Raw genomic sequence first — 13,176 nt, 5'->3', positions numbered from 1 at the left:
ACACACAAGGGGCATGAGACAAAACCCCTCTAGCCTGGCTGGCACAAGACCAGTGGGGTGAGGCGATGGGGAAGAGATGGAGATGTGTACAGGAGAGAAAAGTTGGACTTGACCTTTTAGGTGACAAAGGCCACAGAAAGGGTTTCAGAAAGGTGGTGCTTCGCCACCTGTAAGGAGCTTGCAGAGAAGCTGTCCCAGTGGGGCCTCTGAACATACCTCCCTCCCTAGGCCACCAGTGACACTTCCTTAGGATCCCTGCTGAACTCCCAGCCAGGTCAGATCCTGCTTGGCAGGTTTCACAGCCTGGTCTCCCCGCAGACGCTGCCTGCTACAATTTTACACTCTTCTAAGTGATGACTTGATCATCACGTGGAGACTTTGTTCATACCCCCTTCCTCACTGGGTCATGAGCTCCGGCCAGGACTTGGCCTCAGCTCACTACCATGCCCCACAGAGAGGAATGCTTAGCATTCTCCCCCACACAGCCTAGTTACTACTACGTCTATCTCACAGTGGAGTAAACTGAGACACAGAGAGAGTACATACATGCCTACTGAGGTCACACAGTCAGAAAGTGGTGACCAACACTTATTTTCCTTTTCTTATTTCACAACCAGGAAGACTGGACAGGTATGAGCCTTCTATTTGCTAGAAGGGGAAGCTGAGGTTTCAAGGAATGAAGCAACTCTGCCCATGAATTTAAGAGAAGAGCAGAGCTAGGCTTCAGACTGGTCTTATAAAACTCTACCCATGAGCTCCTCCTCAAATCCTTGCTTCCGTGCATAACCGTGGACTAAATGGAGCACCCCCCACCCCCGCAGGAAGCCCCTCAATCCTTCCTTCTTCCCTGGATCCCAGGTGCCCAGGTGTCCTCCGTGACTGGCACACAGTGCGCTGCGCGAGGGCTGAAATAATCTCTCAGCGCTTTGGAAGACCTGCTCCAGAACGGAGCCCCTCGAACACCCAGGGACTGGCCAGGTGAACAATGAGGGAGGACAGCTGCTCATGGGAATGTCTGTGCAATCAAGAGCCAGGCAACAGAGATGCAGGGGCCCCAAGGGAAGACTTCTGCCATACAAGTGATGCACGCACAGAGCGAGTTCAGCCCTGGGGAGAGTCACAGGCACAACGCGAGCTGGGAAGAAAAAGCACAATTGGGAAGAGCAGGGACAGGAGAGTGGGGGGATCACCGCTGGGTGGCCTTTCTCGTTCATCTTCAATCCATGTGGAGTTCTATGTAACTCAAATACAGGCTAGGGCTGCATCCCAACCACTGTCGGATAACCAGCTGTCAGGAGGCTGAGCGGCAGGGCTTGCTTTTCAGCCTCCACCACCTCACACAGTGACAGGCTTCAGGTGGTCACCATGCAGCCATGGAAAAGCAGAAAGGCCTTTCTTTGGTCCTTAAATGACTTACTGGGGAGAGAAAAGAGCCTTGTTCCAATCATCAGTTTGGTGGCTTCCTCACACAGGCCCTTGCTCCTGATGGGGCCGGCTCACTCGCAGCCAAGATGGAGGCCCTTTGTGGGCCCAGGACTTGGCCGCCAGGTTCCCCTGCACAGCATTCAAGGGCCTCTGCACTGCGCTCCCTATGGCATCCTGATTTCTTCTCTCCCGTGCCCACCCTACGTGTCTCATCTCTGCCTAACTCATGTCGTCCTCCCTGCCTCTAGCGCCTTTTCGCCTTCAAAGACAGTTCAAACACCACCTCACCCATGGAGACTTCTAGGGCCCTCCTAAACTAGAAGTGACCCCTTTCCCTCGCCGTACTTGCCACAGCTTTCTGTTCATGTCGATCAGAGTATCCTTCACCTTCTGCCCCCCAGTAGTTATCTGAGTACCTCCTTCCTCCTCCAGGAGAGGAGCTCCTCAGAGGCTGGGGCTGTAAGCTGGGCATCCCTGGTGACTTAAAAATGGAGGCAGCATGTCCAGCCTGCGCCAGTGAAGTGGTGATCTGCACGGATTTTAAGGCTAGACAAGCTTGAGTTTTTGTTTTGTTTTTTTTTAAGATTTTATTTATTTGAGAGAGAGAGCTCATGAGAGGGAGGAGGGTCAGAGGGAGAAGCAGACTCCCTGCCGAGCAGGGAGCCCGATGCGGGACTCAATCCCGGGACTCCGGGATCATGACCTGAGCCGAAGGCAGTCACTTAACCAACTGAGCCACCCGGGCGCCCGACAAGCTTGAGTTCTAATCCCAGCTCCACTGCTTCTAGCTGCGCCCTTAGGCGAGTCCTTTCACTTCCCTGGGCTTTCATTTTCCCATCTATAGAATGGGGATGAAACCCACCTGAAGGACTTTTGTGAAAATAAACTGAGATACTACTTGCGTGGCACTTAAGACAGCCTGACTCAGTGTTCAGTGAATGGCATTTAATAGCAAATTTATGTTTACTGAACTGAGCTGAAGGTCTGCTGAGAAACACAGGAACACGGATTCAGCTGGAACTCTGTTAAAATCCTGGCTCTGCTATGTACCAGCTGTATGACCTTGGGCAAATTAGGTCTTCCAAATCATTTTTCCTTATTTATAAAAATGGTAACATTTCCACCTTCCTCCCTCCCTCCCGGATGATGCATGATCGAAAGTGACAAGAGCACAGGGAGGAGCTCTATCAATTTTAAGGCCGTTTAGAGCTATTAGGAATGTGCACGGCCACGCTCCCAGCAACCCAAGGACTCAAGCAGTTTCTGAGCCAGTGCAGGGGAGCAAGCCTGCCTGCACCGCATGACAACCAGGCAAGTCCAGACCAGTTTCCCTGGTTGGGCCAGAACCTCAAGAGGCCGTTCAAGTAATGACGTAGGTGCCTTCACTTCCAAACACCAGGGGATTCAGGGTTGACCAGTGTTAGCCACGCTTTGGCTAGGGATGAAAAGACAGGGCCTGCATTCTGGTTCCTAATTCCCTCCAGTCCTCATTCCTCTACACAGACAAGTCTTCATCCATCCCTCTCCCAGGAGCATTCAGCTGCATGGACCGGACCTCCAAGAGGGCCTTACCTCTGGGGAAGGCAACCAGTATTCCCAGACCAGCCTGGGATCATGGTGGTAAAGATCTAATAGGAAGTCAGGGGCTATATCCTGAGACTGCTGTCATGGTCACTCATTGTTTACTATCCTCTCCAAGACATAAAGGGACCCTTCCCACCTGCCAACCTAAGCTGTTACCAGCAAGGATGGCCTCCCAAAAACATGATTAGCAGGGAAGCCTATATGTGCTTGTGGACACATCATCTCTGAGCCTCACTGAGATGGGCCCAAAGATATCTCACAGAACTACTAGGACAAACAACGTAATAACACAGCTAAACAAGCCGGAACACGAGTAAGAGTAAGTGGTCATTTGCACACTCCTTTTCCTCCCCTGGGCCAGCCCAAGCAGGAACTCACCATCTTCTGCAGTGTTGAGTTTGAGGCTCTTGCCCTTGAAACTCAGCTGTCCCCCGGCCACCTGGGTTTTGGCAAGCGTCTCTGCTAGCTTGGCAATGTCTTCAGAGGCCATGCTGGCCACGTTGCTGGGCTCCCCTGGAAATCTGCAAACTGAGCAGGATGAAGTTTCATTAAGAGAGAGGAGTCTCCTGGGGACCCCCGGCTGGGAAGGGCAGGGTAGGACATCAGCCTTTTCAGGGGCTTGACCCCCTCTCCCCCCACTATGGAGACTCCAACAGCTAAACTACTGGGAGAAATGAAAACAGCGTTAGGGAGGGAACAATTCTAGAAAGGTGGAGAAAGTGGCAAGAATGTAGTAAAATCATATTTTAGCCTCTGGACAGTCACTATCTCACTTTAACTCCTCCCCTGCCCAAATGCCCCAGCTGGGACACCAAGCATAGCCATGTGAGTTGCCCATTTTCTGGGCCCCCAGTGAATGACAGTTGAGTCCCAGACCAATAGCTGCAAAGAGCCCCAAGCACACACCTGCTTGATCATCTTGGCTGCTCTCTGTTTGAGGGTCCCATTCCCCAAACAGGACTAAGATGGCTACGGGATCCAGGTCATCCATCCCAGGAAATGCCCCACCACCCACGCTGACATGTCTCTGGGGTTGGGGCACACGGGTCAGCCCACTGCACGTCAGTTTCAACCTTGGCCAGGAGACTGGGCAACCCATGTCGGCCAGACCTCAGGGGTTCCTAGGAGACCAGAGGTCTCTACATCACAACAGCCACCATCACAATAGATCCAGGGCAGAGTTACTGAAGAAAGGAGCTTCCAGCTTGGCAGAACTCAGAACACTGGCAGAAAGGACCACTCCATTTCCCCAAAGAGGAAATGGCAGGTAATCAGGGGAGACCAAGGAAGACTGATATGGGGGACAGAACCAGGAGGTGCCCACAGAGACTCCGTCTTATCCAGAACATGTTCTTCCCCAATCTATTCATCCTCAAGATACAATTGTGATGGCCCTCCAAGCCTCTCATTCCCCCCAGGCTTCCTCTGGGCTCCTACAGCCAGCTTCCCACCTCCTTCTCCTTATCTTAACCCTGATCACCCTGGTTTGCCTATCTTTACCAGTAAGCATGAATCATTCTTCTGGGTAAGGAGGTGTCCATTCATTCAAGAAACATTTAATGTGTACTACTGTGTTCTGGACATTGCTCCAGATACTGGAAGCACAGCAGTGAATAAAACAAAAATCATACCCTCTTAGGGGCACCTGGGTGGCTCAGTTGGTTAAGCAACTGCCTTCGGCTCAGGTCATGATCCTGGAGTCCCGGGATCGAGTCCTGCATCGGGCTCCCTGCTTGGCAGGGAGTCTGCTTCTCCCTCTGACCCTCCTCCCTTTCATGCTCTCTCTCTCTCTCTCTCAAATAAATAAATAAATAAATAAATAAATAAATAAATAAATCATACCCTCTTAAAATAAGTGTTCTTTTTTTTTTTTAAGATTTTATTTTTTTAAGTACTCTCTATGCCCAATGTGAGGCATAACACCAAGATCAAGAGTCGCCAGCTCTACCAACTGAGCCAGCCAGGCACCCCTTAGAGCATGTGTTCTAAACAAGATATGCAGTATCTTAAGACAGTGATAAGAAGAAAAATAAACAGAGAAGAGGGTAAGGAGTTTTCTGGGGGTTGCAATTTAAAACAGATTGGTTAGAGGAGTGCCTGGTGGCTCAGTTGGTTAAGCGTCCGACTAATGATCCCAGCTCAGGTCTTGATCTCAGGGTCATGAGTTCAAGCCCCATGTTCATTCAGCTCCACACTGGGCATAGAGCCTACTTAAAAAACAAACAAACAAACAAACAAACAAACAAAAAAACCCCACAACAAATCAGAATGATTTAGAGAAGATATTATTAGGAAAGAAACAAAGACTTGAAGGATATCAAGGCCTGGGCCAGGCAGATATCTGGGGGGGGGGGGGTGAGAGCATTCTTGCAAATGGAATAGCAAAAGCAAAGGCTCTTGTGGGGGGAAAAAGGGAGATTAGAAGAACTGCAGGGAGGCCAGTGGGGCTGGAGGGCAGAGAGGGAAGGAGAAAGAAAGCAAGAAATGAGAAAAGAGAATTAGCAAGAGGCCCAAGTCACAAAGGCCATTTAAAGAATCTGGCTTTTACTCTGAGTGAAAAGAGAAGAGCAGGCTCTGACAGATTTTTTTTTTTTTTTAAGATTTTATTTATTTATTTGCGAGAGAATGAGAGACAGAGAGCATGAGAGGGGGGAGGGTCAGAGGGAGAAGCAGACCCCCCCCCCGCCGAGCAGGGAGCCCGATGCGGGACTCGATCCCGGGACTCCAGGATCATGACCTGAGCCGAAGGCAGTCGCTTAACCGACTGAGCCACCCAGGCGCCCCTGACAGATGTTTTGACAGGCATCTCGAAGGCGCTCCAAGAATGAAGAGATGAAACTGAATAAACATTAGCCTGAAACCCCGCCGCCACTTGCAGTTCTGGGATGGGACAATTTGAGGCAAGAAAGATGGTGGTGGGGCTCCCAGATATGTTCCTATTGGAACACAGACCTTCGCAGCTAGAAAAGGGCCTATTCCTCAGTCCAATACACACGCACCACCCACTTTAAAGACTACGAAACCGAAGCACAGAGAGGTGCTTGATTTGCCCCAGGTCTGCAAAGGGTCAGCAGCAGAGCAAAGACGGAGAGTAAATACACAAACGGTCCTCTCCTTTCTGGGAACGAAAGTCGCAGATTTTCTCAGAGGCACATCCATCGCGCCTGCGAAGCGTCAGCAGTGGCCCACGGCGATCCCAGGGGCGACGGGCGTGGGACTCTTGGGGGGCGGCGGCAGGGGAGCGACGCGCGAGTGCGGGCCGCGAATGACAGGCGGGCGGCGCGGGAGCCCCATCCGGGATCCCCGGCGGACGCGCACCGCCCCCAGGTGTCACCGACGCCAACGGGAGACGCCACTGCTGGCAGCTGCGCCAGACGCCCTCTCCAAGCCTCAGCTTCCCCATCTGGGAGAGGGGGCTGCGCCCCCCAGCACCCCCTCTCTCAGCCCCTCCCGCGCTTGGCCGTCGAAGCGCAGGGGAGAAGGCCGACACCCAGAAGGCGCTCAGGGGCGCCACATCCTCCTCGCCCAGTTGCAGGGCCGCGCCGCCCCCCGCGCCCATCCCAGGCAGGTGACGGGGAAAGGAAAGGGACCCCGACCCTTACCGTAAACAGGCGGCGCCGGCGCGTGGGGCGACCTGAGCGCGCGCGTCCGCCCGGCAAGGGCGGGGAATGATTTAGGGTCCGGGTCAGGTCAGGTCGGGGTCGCCGCCTCTGAGCCCAGAGGTCCCGATACCCGGCCCGCTCTTCCGTCAGCTCTCCCGGCAGTTCTCGCCACTCCCGTTTCCGACACCACCTGCTCCCCGCACCGCGGCGGATGATGGCGGAGGAGGAGGATTTTGAAAGCCGGCAGTTTCTTTCCTTCGATTTGATTTGTTCGAGGCCCAGGCCGGGTTCACCTTCCCCCGCGCGCGTGGCCTCTCGGGTATGGTAGTCCAGTTCTTCTGCGCGGGGCGCGGCGACCGCGGCAGGGGCGCGCCCGCGAACTACCAGTCCCGTGACCCACCGCGTCCCAGCGCGCCTCCGCCGGCTCCCTCTGCGCCCTCCCTTTTCGGCTTCGGGCTCTTTCTCCAGGAGGCCACAGGGCGGCGTGTAACCCCGGGCGCCCAGGGAGACTACAATTCCCTCCATGCCTTGCGGTCCAGCCTACTCAGCCCTTCCGGAAAGGTTGACGCTCACGTAACTTTATTGACAAAGGCTGGTGCTCCTGAAGGCGAGCTGTTGGGTCTGTTCGGCAAGAAATAGGCGTCCATTTCCTCAAAGGAAAGCCTCGCCTTTTTTCTCCCATGAAATTGAAAGGCCATTCGAAGTCTTTCACATAAACAGCCGCAAGTTATTTGATAATCAAAAAGGGAAATAGTTAACCCTATGGTAGAGAAGCTGAGACACCATCTTAACCAAATGGTCCACGTTAACATGAGTAATACGACAAACTGACGTCCATTGCACACCTGCTGATGTGAGACACTGAGAAGGACACAGCGTCACCATGCAGTCAGCAGTGCATAAAATTAATCTAATCCTGAGGAAGCATCAGCCAAACCCAAACTGAGTTACAGTTTCTTCGGCTACAGAATAACTGGTCTGTACTCTTGCAAAAATGTCTGTGTCATGAAAGACAAAGAAAATCTGAGGAACTGTTGCAGATTAAAGGAGACTAAAAAGACATGACAACTAAATGCAACCAATGGTCGTGGATTGGATCCTGGACTGGGGAGGAAATTACTGTAAAGGGCAATATGGAGACAATTAGCAAAACTCGATGGTATATTAGATGATAGTATTGTATCAATGTTAAATTTATTGATTTTTATTATTGTGCTGGGTTATGTAAGAGACTGCCTTTGTTCTTGGTAATGAATGCTGAAATAATTAGGGGTGTGATATCAGCAGCTGACTTGCCAATGGTTCAAAAAATGTGTATATACATAGAGAGAGTGCACATGTGACCAGATGTTCAAAGTAAGTGAATCTGGGTGAGGGGGTATATGGGAGTTCTTTGCACTTTTGCCACTTTTCCCTAGGTTTGAATTTTTTAGGTATCAGAACACAAATAGCTTTTCTTTTTTTCTTTTCGCAAAGAACATTTTATCCATTATATAAATAACATGTGTTTGCTATAAATACTTCAACCAACATAGAACAGGATACAGAGAAAAGTAAACATTACCCGAGAAACTCCAGCACCCAGACATAATCACCATCAACATATGCAGCCTTCTCCAAAGTCACCTCTCACAACTTGGCCCACGCACATGCTTTTGCTTTACCTGCAATTGAAAGTTAAATATATTATGTGCCAGATCTTTTCACACACAGTTAATTTAATCTTTACAACCACAAAGGAAGCGGGCATCATTGCACCCCTTCCAGCACAGAGATGAGAAAACAAGCTCCATACCCTGGTTCACACCACTACTGAGATGTGGATCTTCTTTCCACCCTCCCTCTCCTCCTCTGCCTACAAGGCCCATATCAAATGCCACCTCCTCCGGGAGGCTTTTCTACACCACTCTGTCCAGAATGAGTCACCTTCCTCTGGGCCCCACAGTGGTTGATCTGCAGCTCTGAAGGCTTTTTCACAACGTTAATAGGTATTATTGGCAGCATCCTTGTCAACCTGGGAGAGCTTTGGGGCAGGTACTGTGCCCATCTTGGCAGCATCTTTTCCAGGATTCACCTGTCGTTAAGTGCTTCACGTTTCCTCATTTGAACTGGATTCCAGTCAGGGTCACTGGATGTTTGCTTAAAATGAGTCATCATCCGAGAAGGCTGAGATGCTCCCAATTAGGCCTGATGCTATTCCTGTGCTGTTTACAGCTAGGACCTATCAAATCAGTCTGGATTTTCCTTTGGGTGATCCCCAGCCTCCCTTTTCCGGTTTTCCTTCCTGAGGCCTTCCTTGACCCTCTGACAAGGACCTCCCAAAGGGAAGAGGAGGGCGGACCGTAGGATATCTTAGGCGATCTTCCCTGTCCTCGCCTAGCTGATGGATCATAGGGTTTTCAGGATTGGAAGGGAATTCTTAGTAAGAAACAACAGGCTTCAGGGCGCCTGGCTGGTTCGGTTGGTAGAGCATGTGACTGTTGATCTCAGGGTCATGAGTTCAAGCCCAACAATGGGTATGGAGCCTATTTAATTTCAAAAGAAAGAAAAAGAAACAACAGCCTTCAAGGGCCAGAGAGGTGTTAGGAGGTAATGGGAGCCTGGTGGGGCTTGTGGAGAACCGGAGAGTAAATGTTCTGCCTGAACATGTTCACATTCAAAGCTCAAAATCACCAAACCAGCCAGACATCAGTCCTTAGCAATCCAGATTCTGTTACTCCTGAATCTAGATTCTATCTCAAATCACTTTAAAATGGGAAGACTGTTTTTTTGTTTTGTTTTGTTTTAAGATTTTATTTATTCATTTGACAGAGAGACAGAGAGAGAGGGAACACAAGCAGGGGGAGTGTGAGGGAAAAGCAGGCTTCTGGCAGAGCCAAGAGCCCGATGTGGGGCTTGATCCCAGGACCCCAGGATCATGACCTGAGCAGAAGGCAGACGCTTAAAGACTGAGCCACTCAGGCGCCGAAGGCTGGGGTTTAAAAAGAGAAGGAGATTACCCAATGGTACACAGTGTCAGAGGAGTCCAGAGCCATCAGTGTTTCCAAGCAACGCATTTGTCATCTCTCCTCTTTCTCCAACTCTCTCCCTTTCAAGTTATCACCTGAGAGGTAGTTTGACTTGCCCAGTAAATGGAATCATAGCCTTTGACCCATGGATTGAGTCATCTCAGGCCACGCCTTTCTTCTTTTCAACACAAAGAATTGAGGACCAGAGAGGTTAAGTAACCTCCCCAAATTACACAGTAACTTAGACAAGAGACAGTAGTTTGTGTTTTTTTTAAGTAAGCTCTATGCCCAACATGGGGTTTGAACTCATGACCCCGTAATCAAGAGTGGCATGCTCTTTCAACTGAGTCAGCCAGGCGCCCCAATATAAGAGACAGCAGAAGCCAGATCTCTCGGGTCCTTTTCAACACACATGTAAAACAAGTGATTTTGTGAGTATGAGGTGGGTATAAGGGGAAAGGGGAATGTTTTAGACCTTTCTGTCTCTGTTATGCAGCTTTTCCCCCCCTTTTTTTTTTAAAGAATGTTTTGAAGAGAAAAGCAGGCTGCCTCTGATTCATTTGGTTTACTTTAACTGAGTGTTTTAAATTCCATTGTGGTGCCTGAAAACAAATTTAATTGCTAATTGTAAATGGAATAAATAACAATATTTATACTGTTACTAAGAACTACTAAGGCTGCAGACTTGCCATTTAATGAGATCAAAAACAAAGGCCTGAATTATGCCAAACATGTGAGGAATGTGGAGAGAGATTCCCAAGACCCATCGGTGCTGGTGCTTGCCTAGGGCCCCTAGAGAAAGGTGGGCCTGGCCTCCCAGCATTGCAGGGGAGCCTGCCCCCTCACCCCCAAGGGTCACCTCCCCTGGTGGGAAGGGGTTGCTACATCATCTGTTAAAGGCCACTCAAACCACATTCTCCCCTGGGTTCAAGCTCAGGGCTCCCCATCAGAATACATGACCTTTTTTAAACTTTGATAAATAACCATAATTAAAATAATTCATTCCCCCCACAAATAGTAATCTAGTATCTACTATGTCCCAGGCACTGTTCTGGCTCTGAGAATCCAAAGGTAAGTGAGACAGAAAAGGATGTTGTCTATGGAGGAGGTTAAATGCTGGTCTAAAGTTTCTGGAGAGTTTCCTGATACCAAATACTTTTGGTAGATTGTTTTCTCTTTTAAGAATTCTTTTGCTCCAGGGCGCCGGGGTGGCTCAGTTGGTTTTAAGGATCTGCCTTCAGCTCAGGTCCTGATCCCAGAGTCCTGGGATCCAGCCCCGCATTGGGCTCCCATCTCAGCGGGGAGCCTGCTCCTCCCTCTGCTACTTCCCCTGCTTGCATGCGCACTCTCTCTCTCTCAAATAAATAAATAAAATCTTAAAAAAAAAAAAAAAAAGCAATTCTTTTGTTCCTGGGGGCACCTAGGTAGCATAGTCGGTTAAGCGTCCAACTCTTGGTTTCAGCTCAGGTGGTGATCTCGGCATCCTGGAATGGAGCCCCACATCAGGCTCCACACCCAGCATGGAGTCTGCTTGGGATTCTCTCTCCCTCTTCCTCTGCCCCCTCCCCTGTGTGCTCTCTCTCTCTTTTTCAAAGATTATATTTATTTGAGAGAGAGAGAGGGAGAGAACACAAGCAGGGGGAGGGGCAGAGGGAGAGAGAGAAGCAGACTCCCTGCTGAGTGGGGAGCCCCACGTGGGGCTCAGTCCCAGGACCCCAGGATCATGACCTGAGCTGAAGGTAGATGCTTAACCGACTGAGCCACCCAGGTGCCCCAAATAAATAAATCTTAAAAAAAAAAAGAATTATTTTCTTCCAAAATGGAAATAATTTTTTAAATAAATACTGACAGAGGCGCCTGGGTGGTTCAGTCGGTTAAGCGGCTACCTTTGGCTCAGGTCATGATCCCAGGGTCCTGGGATTGAGCCCCGCATCGGGCTCCCTGCTCAGCAGAGAGCCTGCTTCTCCCTTTCCCTCTGCCTGCCGCTCTGCCTACTGGTGCTCTCTATCTCTCTGTCAAATAAATAAATAAATAATATATTTAATAAATAAATAAATACTGACAAATTTTTAAAAAATAGTATAAATGCAAAAGAGCATTAAGAATAAAGTTAAGGGGGTTGTCTGGGTGGCTCAGTTGGTTAAGCGTCTGCCTTCTGCTCAGGTCATGATCCCAGAGTCCTGGGATCGAGTCTCGCTTCAGGCTCCTTGCTCAGCAGGGAGCCTGCTTCTCCCTCTGCCTGCCACTCCCCCTGCTTGTGCTCTCTCTCTCTCTCTGACAAATAAATAAATAAAATCTTAATAAAAGAGGAATAAAGTTAAGGGGTGCTTGGCTGGCTCAGTCAGTGGAGTATGTGACTCTTGATCTCAGAGTCATGAGTTCAAGCCCCACATTGGGCGAAGAGTTTACTTAAAAAAAAGAAGAGTAAGTTAAAAATTACCTGTTCTGTTTTGTTTTTTTTGTTTTGTTTTGAACAAAAATGTTATGTGGGTGGATGAGTGGATGGGCGGATGGATGGATGAATGAATAGGTGATTGAGCAACATAGCAAAATGTTTACAATTATAACATGATCTAGGGCATGTGAATATTCACTGCTCAGTCCTTTCAGCTTTCTGTACGCTTGGACATTTTTGTAATAACACGTTGGGAACAACGTGACCATGTTTTGTTGCATTTCCTCCCCTGTATGCTAGTTTGGGGACTAGCCTATCTCAGCCTCTAGGTTCATGAGTCCCCTCCCCTTCTCTCTTTTTAAGTCACTCTCACCTTTGACAATCTGAATTCTCTGGACTAGTTCCCAGAAGAATTTATTATTTATTTTTAGTTAATCACACAGTTATCAACGTTTTGCATGCAAGGACTTGTTTAATCCTCACAATGACCCTGTTGGGAAAGTGCTCTTATCATCACCGACCTGAGCCATAAGTTGTGCATCACATCTCCAGGGCCCTTCCCTCAACCCCAAATTAGGATCCCTTGCTGGAGGGCTGGGACATGGAACTATGCTAGAGCTGTGGGGACATGGGGTTTCTCTAGGACCCAGCATGGGGCCTCGCACCGAACGTTTGTTGAGTGACTGAATGAACATTGCACAGGCTTGTGGCAAAGGTCGCCATGCACTCATAGCCTCCCCACCAGAAGATAACAAGGCATCTCTGAGGGCCCGACCACGGCAGGCCTGAGCTCAGCAGAGGAGGTGCTCCCTGCAGAAGGGATAACCAAACGACATAACTGTCAGTTCCTCAAAGGTGAGAGCGTGAGTGTCTGACTCCCATTCTCCAGCAACCCTCTCAGGGGACTGGTCCTTAGGGGTGATCAGGGATGTATCCAAACAAGATGTCCACATCATGGGGCAGGGGTCAGGCTTTATAGGTAGACAGGCCTGGGTCTGGATTCTGTCTCTGCCTCTTTCTTAGCTGTGTGGCCTCAGCCAAATCACTTAACTGCTTTCTGTCTGTTTTTTTCACCCAAAACCAGGTCAAAACAATCCCTACCTTATAGGGCTTTAGGGGGGAGGGGTTAAGAGAATCAACATGTACAGAGTACTTGGCTCAT

The 13,176-nt window shown here is 49.7% G+C and overlaps 1 protein-coding gene across 3 annotated transcripts in view; it reads right to left on the bottom strand.

The window, feature by feature from the left end:
* The window catches only part of RANGAP1 (Ran GTPase activating protein 1), a 31,173-nt gene extending 24,279 nt beyond the window's left edge, over nt 1–6,894 (bottom strand). For 2 of the 3 annotated variants that reach the window (XM_064590564.1, XM_064590565.1), the window contains exons 1-2: nt 6,612–6,894; nt 3,388–3,537 (exon numbers count right to left, since the gene is read on the bottom strand). In XM_064590564.1, coding sequence (XP_064446634.1) covers nt 3,388–3,499 — 112 coding nt within the window. In that variant the 5' untranslated portion in view covers nt 3,500–3,537; nt 6,612–6,894. The remainder of the gene's footprint in view (nt 1–3,387; nt 3,538–6,611) is intronic. The other variant, XM_045872458.3, reaches the window with a different exon arrangement.
* Nucleotides 6,895–13,176: the final 6,282 nt, after the last annotated feature.

The sequence above is a fragment of the Mirounga angustirostris genome, unplaced genomic scaffold, assembly GCF_029215605.1.
Source record: "Mirounga angustirostris isolate CCGP_5_RB_7025 unplaced genomic scaffold, mMirAng1.0.hap1 SCAF_5, whole genome shotgun sequence".
Taxonomy (NCBI): domain Eukaryota; kingdom Metazoa; phylum Chordata; class Mammalia; order Carnivora; family Phocidae; genus Mirounga; species Mirounga angustirostris.
The sequence above is the reverse complement of the archived record's forward strand: the minus strand, read 5'-3'. Positions and strand labels throughout refer to the sequence as shown.